The sequence below is a fragment of the Scaptodrosophila lebanonensis genome, unplaced genomic scaffold, assembly GCF_003285725.1.
Source record: "Scaptodrosophila lebanonensis strain 11010-0011.00,11010-0021.00 unplaced genomic scaffold, SlebRS2 tig00000131-arrow-arrow-pilon, whole genome shotgun sequence".
In the NCBI taxonomy this organism is placed as follows: domain Eukaryota; kingdom Metazoa; phylum Arthropoda; class Insecta; order Diptera; family Drosophilidae; genus Scaptodrosophila; species Scaptodrosophila lebanonensis.
Window position 1 is genome coordinate 1,121,944 of NW_022060584.1, and position 9,457 is coordinate 1,131,400.

Consider the following 9,457-nt stretch of genomic DNA (forward strand, 5'->3'; position numbering starts at 1 on the left):
AAAGTAACAAGCGCGTGGGCGACGTAATATGGCAAACATATTACCACGAAATTTTCAATTTCTCCGCGCGCCGCACAAACGTACTTCTCGCCGCCACGAGCAGGAACCGAATGAGAGTTAAAATCTGCAGCCAGGCACAAAAAGGAAGAGAGACAGCACACGCACAGAAACAGTCAAAGAGAAGGAAAATGTAAACCCACATTTGTGCACGGGTATGAGCAACAGTGCTGCCAATTTAACTATTTTTCCGTCACTTTCTGACTTTTCAAATGCCGATTGCGGTCTAAAATGTGACTGTGGTTTTTTCTGTTCAATTCGCTTTAACATCGTGATAATTACTTCTTTTTTTTGTAATTAACTGACATACCAGCGATTGTTATAAATCAGCCCGTAAACTTATTTGTTCAGCAGCTATTAATTCAAAATTTTATTTTGTAATACATTACTATGTAATATATGTATATTATTGGTCGTGGAAAAAAAATTGTAATTCCTGAAAAATTGACAGCTATTGGACGATACAACTCTTATAGTTTGCGTAGTTCAAGATTTGTATTTTATCTGTAAGAAAACTTATCAAGCAGCTGTTTTCAGCATTTTTGCCTGTTTAGTTAGTTTCAGCTTTTTTTTTGCACTCAAGCATCAACAGTGAGGCATATCGCTCAAATTGCAAGCAACATAACTATGTTATATATAATATTATTGGTCATTTTTACCAAAAAATTAATTGTAATTCGTGAAAAATTTACGTAGTTCAAGATTTTTGTTTTATTTCTCAATGAAAACCTTGATTAGTTGATTACTTCTAAGAAAACTTATTAAGCAGCTGTTTTCAGCATTTTTCCGTGTTTAGTTAGCTTCAGCTTTTTTTTGCACGCATCAGCAGTGAGGCCTTTCGCTCATTGCAGGCAATCATCCTATTCCCTGCTTTGTCACGCCTTCTGCAGTTCCGCTAAATGGCAAGAGAACAACAAATTAAGAGAGTGTAGAGCGACTCTAGTCCTGTTTTATATAGGGTGCTTCCTATTGAAGTATAGAATTTCATAGAGCGACTTTGGTCCTGTTAGTTATCGTAATAAACTCAGCTTTTAACGACAACTTTACCTCCATTTTTAAAAAGGCAGCATTCAAAATCGATACTCGATAAAATTACAGCGATGTGCAAATAATTTGCATACAAATTTCTCAAACATAAATTTAATGTTATTTTAATGAAAGCCCATAAAAACAAGAATGAATTACTAAAGTCGATCAGGCTTAACTCTTAAACAGGGTATAAAAATATATAACACGTACGTAGTCGTGCCTAGAATCGTACAGTTTTAATAGAATACTTTTTTACATCAATATTGTGTCGGGCACAGGGTATATTTATAATATAGTTTTCTACTGCAAAAAAATCTCCTTTTGGATTTATTTTCAAAACCTACTTGTAACATAACACAAATTTGAGGGGAAATCGCGAAATATATCTTAATTAGTTGTAAATTAAAAACTTTTAATGCAATAATATTACAGTTACAGTTAACAAGTTGCAAATATATTTGATTTGTAATTATTTTAGATCACCACTGAATGGATAGTGTTATTTAGATGCTTGCTCTAGGACCGTGTGTATATTTCCATACCGCTGGGCATATTCGAAAATGTCATCGTCGCTGTCGCTGGAGCTGGAACTGCATAAATCGAGGGAATCGACGCCCGCGGTCAGAGCAGCCCTCAGCTTTGGCGAGGGACGATAGTAGACGCTGAGGCGGCTATCAAAGCTGCGACTGCCCACATGATATTTGAGGAACTTGCGCGCTGTACGCTCCCCAATGATGCCGCCAAGCGATTGCTCTGTGAGCTCAAATTTGGAGGAGCTGGACGCTGGACCCCGTTCAGGCGGGGCATACAGCAAAATGCCATTGGCGGTTAGTTGAAGCGAGTGTTTAGCAGTTGGCTGCACCACACCTGAGGACTCGCAACACGTCGTCGATGTAACCACCGTGCAGTCGGCCTCCTCAGTGACTTGCTTTTGCTTCTTCGATGAGGCTGTGGAGGGCGGTGATGATTTCTTCAGCGTAGAACTGACATCGGTGGAGCGTTTCATGTTACGCTTACTGCCCAAAGCGCGATCGCAGGCGGTGTTATTTACCAGAGCTGTGGAGTTGCAAGCCACGCTCTGATTGTTAAAGGTTGTGGGCTCCGGCAGTTGTGGCGAGCTTGCCGTTTCCTCTTTTTGTTGGCGCTTCGTACACTCCGACATATATGTTTCCTTCGAGAGCAATAGGGCTAGCTTTATGTCTTCCTCAACCAATACCGCTTGGGGCGTCTTCTTTGTCCTTTGTCTCGATGGCAACCAACTGGAATCGTTATCGTCGCTGACGACAACGACTTCATCGCTTTCTGTCGAATCGTCAATGCTTGTAGTAAGATTTTTCTTCTTGGCAGAGTTATTCACATTTCGCTTTAATGGCGCAGTTTTAATTGGCTTTAGTTTTTTATCTGCTGTTGATTTCATATTGCTGTTCGTTTTTTTGCCTGATTTTCTATTTTGAATATTAGTTTTAGTCGGCGTTTCAGTTACTTTTGGCGGCGACAGAGGCTCCTGGTCTCTGTTTCTTGGCAGCTCCGTTAGCGCTTGAGAGGTTTTTCGATTGACTGCCAAACTTGTGGTCTTGGCTTTCACAATTCTTTCCTCGTTCGCCCCCGCCTTTGCTATATTTGAGGAATTCTCTTTCTCCACGTAACTAATCGATTTAAGTGGGGTGTCTTTTTCTGGTTCCTTCACACACTTCAGCTGCCAGCCTGGCTTTCGCTTTTGAAGAGATTTTGGCGTTGCATTGACAATTTCTTGTCCTTCGTGGGCAACAATCGATTCATTTGTATTTGTTGGCTTTGCTTTCTTTTTCTCTGCTTCAACGGTTGCTCTCTTTGTTTTCTTTGTATTAACTGGTTCCTCTGAAATAAAAGGCAGTATAGCTGGATCAGTTTTAGAGAACACGCCTAGCACCTTTCTGTGCGCTTTGGGTGTTGGAAGCAGCTTCCTTTCAGCCTGTGAAAGCGCCTCTCTAGCCTTTGCTGAAGTCAATTCAGCTGAGGCAGTTTTCATAGATAGAGTTTGCACTCTCATAAGATTCGCTTCCACATACGGACTGCTACTGCTGCTGCCGTTCTCCACAATCCACTCTTCCGTGGAACTGTTGGCGACATGCACCACATTCGAGCACAACTTCTTTCTGTTACAGCAGCTGCAGTCGCTCTCCCGCACCCGCGGCCGCATATCCATGTGCAGGTCCTCGTCGAGAGCATGCTGGCGGCGCAGATGACGCACATTGCGTTCAATTAGTCGCATTGATCTGCCGCAGCCACTGGACCGATGGTGGCTGTGATAGGTGCAGCAATGGTACATAGTCTTCACCCTATCGTGGCGTTTGGAGGCGGTACACTCGCAATGGGGTCCGCAGTAGTCCACCTCCATATCGCTGGATGAGGAGTCTGAGCACAGGGCACTAGCCCGTGGCTTGCGAGAATAATGCTTATAGTGCTGGTGGCTGCAACGGCTGCGATGTTGCTGGCTTTGGCGGTAAGTTGGTTTGGGTATGCGCAGTGGTGTGTCTCTCTCATGCTTTCGATATCGGCGCACCTCATCATAGTCAGTGGCGCTGAATTCGGCGCGCAGTTCTTGTCGCTTGCGCATGTGGGTGCGGTCAATTTTCATCGGTATGGGCAGCCTGGGCTTTGAAATGCGTTTGCGCACATAGCGCGCCGTGTCCACGGTTTCGTATTCAGCGCTGCTGATGCTGCCGCTGTCCGTCTCATCCGAGGAAGTTGAGCGCTTTGTGGCCGATTTCTCGGGTGTTAGTTTGCCACCGTAAACGCTGTTGTTGCGACGCAGCCAATCGCCCACATGCACCTCAATTTTCTGTTCATCGAATGTGTCCAGAATGCGATCTAGGCCTGCGTCCCGCCACTTGCGCTTGTGCTCCTCAAAAACGGGCAGCGTCTGATTGAGTATTACCTGCAACTCCTGTGTCTCCTGCTTGTTCTCGCCACTATAAAGCATTAGCGCAAGCTCGGTTCGCGTTTTGGTTACTGTTGTATTTGCTATGTCGTCCTCCACATCGTCCTCCTCGGCCTCATCGGTGCCGGCCACGCTCTCGTCGTTATCTTCAACATCGCTTTCGAATAGTTTTTCAATATTGTGCATCTCTATTATTTCCTCATCGTCTTGCTCCTCGAAGCACTAATTGTATGTGTGTGTATGCGATTAACTGTACATTCAGACATTTGTTAACTTCTTGTCTTACCTTCAGAAGACTCGACCAGATTTTTGAGCGTTCGTATACTAATGCCTCGAGTTCCTCCTCGTCCAACAACGGGAGCGACATATTTACATTCTTTATTGGAAACGCGCGCCAACTAGAGCCTATCTGTGCGATTTAATTTTACCACACAAGCACACTAGTGCTGTGCGAAACATCGATGTAAAATCGATACATCGATGTTTTGCAATTTTTTCCAAACATCGATGTTTTATTTCCGATTTTCGATGTTTTTTACTACTTGTAAAAAAAACGCGGGAAAAGCTAGGTAAGTAAAAGCTAAAATTTGCATTTTTTAATAAAACCCCTAATATAATACAGAACAAATTACTAATATTATAGATGGATATTGGTGTTGGCAGTGCTTGGAAATGGAGAAGTTTTTAAAAGAATCTAATAGCAAAGGTAATTTTTATCTTGCAGCTGCAGTCTTATTTGTGTATGTGTATTTTCATTATTTGTACATATATTAATATGTTGTTCTATGTACTTAGATTGTAATGCAAACTCAACCGAAATGGATAAGGAACCTGAGGAAGGTGGTCCTAATAAACGTGTAAAATATGGAAAGTCAACTGTGTGGAATTTCTTCAATAAGTCTAAGGATGGCAAGTCTGCTAAATGCTTTAAATGTGGTAAAGTGTATCAAACATGTGGCAATACCACCAATTTATCTGCACATTTTAAACGAATGCATCCTACGTTGACAATTGAAGAACTACCAACGACCTCAAGCTCTATTTTGTCGTTTATAGACAAAAAATACGAAGCATTTTATTTACAGATCTCAAATGATAAGTCCCTTAAGGCATGTATATGCAAGTACCTCTGCGTTCCTGCAACGTCCACTGAAAGTGAGCGCATGTTCAGCAAAGCTGGACTTATAGTTAGCGAAAAAAGGAGTTCGCTTAAATCAAAGAATGTAGACATGCTCATTTTTATTAACAAAAATGAGTGGATCTCAAATAATTAGTCATGAATTATATTTTTTATGTTATGCTTTTCATTTTGTTATACTTATATTCTTTCAATTTATGAAAATATTGTTTTGTTGTTTTATCTGAAATTAGTCATTAACTATAATTTTTTATGTTATACTTTCTCTTGTTTTTAGTTTATTATTTGAAGTTATAAAAATATCGTTTGTTTTAAACCCTTTTTTTCCTTTATAAACAGACAAATCAAAACGAAGTGCCCTATGATGTATATTAATTTTTTTTGAAAATTTGTTAGTGGAATTTCGATGCATCGATACATCGATGTTCTTCCTCCAAAAAAATCGAAACATCGATGTTGGCAAACATCGATGTTTCCCCAGCTCTAAAGCACACACATACATGCATTAGCCGTTTCAGCGATAACGATCTATCGAGCTAGTGATCGAACACAATGAGAGCTGGGTAGCACTGCAAGCACCGAAATCTGTTATTCGTTTAAATTGTGAATTGGTTACCTGCAACTGCTATTCAAGCTATTCAATACATTTTAAAACTAATTGTGATTATTCATAAATTTCTTCAGTGCACAATAACACGGGTTAAAATTAACAAAAAGTTCCAAAGCTAATTGAAATTAGGTTTTTTTGAAGAAATAATATGGCCATTTTATTTCATTCCATTTAATTAAAAATTAACATCCGTATATTGAAGTTTTAACTTTACAGCCTTCTTGTGCACTTTAAGTTATTAAATAAGTTCCGTAAACAAAGTTTCATTGATTTATTGTATTACAAATCAAAATCAGCTGCACAAATGTTCGTAATTGGCAGCTATCTTATCTAATTTTGAATTGCTTTAGCTCAATGGGTATTTGTTTTACTCATTTTGGCCCTATTGTCTTGTATAAGGGAAATTAAATTAAAATAATAAATGCATAAATATGGATAAATAAACTGCTTTACATATACTAACGCTAGCTCCAACCAGCTATACATTAACTTATCTCGCAGTAGACATTTAAAAAATAACACAAGCTGGCAGCACTGATAGCACGAAATGGCAGCCGATAATCATCGCTTCTATCGATAGTGCCACCGATAATTGCGCATCTCTATAAACTATTGTGAATACAACGAGTCTAATATAGCTGTGGCGTCGCACGATTAAATTTTTATTAAATTTCGACAAAATAGTTAACTAAACATGCCTGCCGTGGTGCGCATCAAGCGACGCATTGATGAGGAACCACACACAGCGTTTGTGCTGAATGGAAAAAGACGACGCTTGCAAGAAGATGAAAGCGAATCGACGCCAGACAAAGAAAAAGAACTATTGAGCACGTTTAGGTTCGCCGGCACTTTGGAAAATCAGGTGGGTTGCAGATAATGATCATAATATGCTGATGCTAATGAATATTGATTGCAGGATGATTGCGCTACCAAACAGTTTGCAGCTGCACGCCTCAATAAGGCAAGCGCCAAGGAACTTGTGCAGCAGAAGAGCGGAGTTGGCGACGGTGGCGTCAATAGGCGCGAAAAGCTGCGTCAGCAGACACAGCAGGCAGCACGCGAACAGCGTTTCCGTGTCGTTAACTGTCTGCGCACCACCTTAGATGATCAGAATGCAAACGAAACGGACGGCAGTGGAGAGCAGAAGGCAAATTCTGCCACAACTGTTGCCAGCGCCAGCAACACTAACAGCCAAATCACCATAGTGGACATAGAATCGCAAGAGACGCCCACAACAGATGCACAGAACTCACAACTGCCCGCCGATTCGGACATTGGCTACGTCTACGATCTGTATGTGCCGGAGAATGAGCAGCAGGCGGCAGTTGTAGACATGATGGACGACAACTATTTAAGGTTCGTCATACACATAGAAGAACAGCAAATGTTCACAGTCAGACACCTCTATATGTAGAGATCGGGAGTGCGAGTGGTTATGTCAGGCAGTGGAGATTTGGGTTTGATTAAAATCATTCTTTTCCCCCCTTTTTTTTGGGTGCGCTATGTGTGTTTTTGTATTCCTAAGTTCTCTCATCCTATGTGTACATATATGTATTAATATGTTGCGCGTAATGTGCTCATTGCATTTAAATTTAGATAATTTTCGCAAAACAAAAAAAAGAAGAATAATTTGTATGTCTGATTCTCTATAAGGTTGTATTATCCGTTTAATTACTACAACAACTGCTATTGGTAACACACGAGAACAACAACAACAGCAGCAGCAACTGCGACAGCCAGGCTAACACATGTGTGACACAGCGGGCCAACAACAGCAGCAACAACAGCAAGCACCTAACACACACATATACACCCCAACAGACAGATAGACAGTTCCTCCAGTAAAAGAAATTGAAAAGCAAATCAAAAGAAACGAAATGTTGACTTAATTAGTTTTTAGTTTGCGCGCTTCTTACGCATCACATTATCATTTACATACATACAAACACATATATACTATATCCTATATGTATGTATGTGGACTAAGTGCGTTTCTTTTTATTTAATTTATAATTTGTTCGCCTTGTAAATTGTTGTTGCTGCTCTTTAACCCTCTTGCCAGTTGCTTTCCTTCTGTTTTCCAAAGCGTTCCACAGTTGTGCTAAAAATATTTAAGTACTCTCTTGTAGTTAATAGGGTTTAGCGCTTAGCATGAACAAAACAATACATATACATAATAGTAATAATAATTATAATAGTAAGCCTCCTTCAATAAAGAACAAAACATGTTTATATAAAACCGTTGCCTGCATTTTCATTGAACTTTTCAATCCTTGCAGCATATTTCGCGCGGGTGAAGTCATTTTTGAAGACAGCTACAACGACGATGACGAGGAATTTGATTCGGAGGACTCGAATCAGGAGAACTACTACACCAACGACTATCCCGATGATGACGAGTTTGAGCAGGCGGACTCTAATTTCGGTGATTTGTGCGAACAAATGCATAAATTCGTGCTCGGTACTACTCTACTAAATACTAATAGCTTCACAATAATCACTTATATAATCAATCGTTCATAGATGAGGACGAAGAGGACAAGCAGGATGATGATGAGTTTCTAGCCTCCAGCGAGGACGAAGACTATAACACATTCCAGGATCCATATGTGCACACCATTGATACTGATGCCGCTGGCTTTGTGGACGATATCGACTTCTGCAATGTGGATAATCAGGGCAGCGCCTACGAGCGTTACAAGCGTCGTCTGCTGCGCGAGGCCGAGGGTCTTGAGCACTGCTCCGACTCTGATGATGATGATGCCAACTTTGAAAGTGCCAGCGAGCACAGCAATTGAGCAAAATACCAATGCCTATGATGAGCATACAAATATGTTAATGCGAAACATTTTATAGGCATTTTAGAAATGGCCTTTTTCGTGCTTCGCATACATATACTTATAACATTTTAGTAACTAGATTAAGCTTATGGCCCACTAATCGAATATTGCCAATGAAATATATATAAATACAGGCTTGTTCTGAACCGAGAGCCTCCATCGTTATAGTCAACCAACAATTTTATTCTACAATAAATCAAAACCGGCCATTAGGCTATGAATTTGCTTCTTAAATAATTTCAAAAAAATTGTTTATACAAAACGCATTATATGTATATAATATATTTTTTTGTGCAAAGTATGTAACAGGCAGATGAAAACATCTCCGACCCCATAAAGTATATGAGTATGTATTCTTAATCAGCATGACAAGATGAATCGATAGAGTCATGTACGTCTGTCTGTCTGGCTAGATTCCCGACACGGTTGAGCCCAGGCAATACGAGTTTATTTTATTTTTTTATTTGGAAAGTAATACTAAAACATGCGCTCCATTTGAATTAAAATGTGATTGGATTACATTATGATAAACAGCTTTAAAATACATTATTAAACGTATTTCTTTTATATTGCTATTGTTTTGTTGCTGATATTAAGCATTTTCTTTATAAATTCCTACGATTTCATTACAATTTTCGACGGCCCATCTACCTCAGCCAATATCCGGAATGGAATCAAGTCAGAAACCAAATACGTACATAATTTCCAGAGATAGTATCGAGTCCAAAAGCATTCTTCAAATTTAGGCAGTTTCGCCTTAATAAAAAAATGGAATTGTAAAATTTAACAAACTTTTATATTATAAACAACCAATCAGGAATTCACTGAGGATTGTTTTAAAGGCGAATTTGAAGTTTTGAACA

The 9,457-nt window shown here is 39.9% G+C and overlaps 3 protein-coding genes across 3 annotated transcripts; 2 read left to right on the forward strand and 1 right to left on the reverse strand.

Moving 5' to 3' along the window:
- Positions 1–1,477: 1,477 nt before the first annotated feature.
- LOC115628984 lies at positions 1,478–4,446 on the reverse strand. Its single transcript, XM_030525263.1, has 2 exons — positions 4,293–4,446; positions 1,478–4,228 (listed from the first exon to the last, which is right to left on the reverse strand). The coding sequence occupies exons 1-2, from the start codon at positions 4,371–4,373 to the stop codon at positions 1,586–1,588; spliced, it is 2,724 nt and encodes a 907-aa protein (XP_030381123.1). The 5' UTR covers positions 4,374–4,446; the 3' UTR covers positions 1,478–1,585.
- Positions 4,447–4,563: 117 nt separating this feature from the next.
- LOC115629041 lies at positions 4,564–5,352 on the forward strand. Its single transcript, XM_030525344.1, has 3 exons — positions 4,564–4,575; positions 4,650–4,712; positions 4,802–5,352. Exons 2-3 carry the CDS (start codon positions 4,679–4,681, stop codon positions 5,278–5,280), a joined length of 513 nt encoding a protein of 170 aa, XP_030381204.1. The 5' UTR covers positions 4,564–4,575; positions 4,650–4,678; the 3' UTR covers positions 5,281–5,352.
- A 1,038-nt stretch (positions 5,353–6,390) lies between these two features.
- LOC115629003 (probable RNA polymerase II nuclear localization protein SLC7A6OS) lies at positions 6,391–8,828 on the forward strand. Its single transcript, XM_030525289.1, has 4 exons — positions 6,391–6,616; positions 6,671–7,110; positions 8,034–8,215; positions 8,278–8,828. The coding sequence occupies exons 1-4, from the start codon at positions 6,449–6,451 to the stop codon at positions 8,550–8,552; spliced, it is 1,065 nt and encodes a 354-aa protein (XP_030381149.1). The 5' UTR covers positions 6,391–6,448; the 3' UTR covers positions 8,553–8,828.
- The last annotated feature ends 629 nt before the right edge of the window (positions 8,829–9,457 follow it).

Bases quoted from the DNA above. Each gene is read 5' to 3' on its own strand.
- LOC115628984 (XM_030525263.1), bottom strand. From the start codon at position 4,373: ATGTCGCTCCCGTTGTTGGACGAGGAGGAACTCGAGGCATTAGTATAC. The intron at 4,229-4,292 runs GTAAGACAAGAA...ACATACAATTAG, and splicing joins TCTGGTCGAGTCTTCTGAAG to TGCTTCGAGGAGCAAGACGA.
- LOC115629041 (XM_030525344.1), top strand. From the start codon at position 4,679: ATGGAGAAGTTTTTAAAAGAATCTAATAGCAAAG. The intron at 4,713-4,801 runs GTAATTTTTATC...CTATGTACTTAG, and splicing joins AAAAGAATCTAATAGCAAAG to ATTGTAATGCAAACTCAACC.
- LOC115629003 (XM_030525289.1), top strand. From the start codon at position 6,449: ATGCCTGCCGTGGTGCGCATCAAGCGACGCATTGATGAGGAACCACAC. The intron at 6,617-6,670 runs GTGGGTTGCAGA...TATTGATTGCAG, and splicing joins CCGGCACTTTGGAAAATCAG to GATGATTGCGCTACCAAACA. The intron at 8,216-8,277 runs GTACTACTCTAC...AATCGTTCATAG, and splicing joins AATGCATAAATTCGTGCTCG to ATGAGGACGAAGAGGACAAG.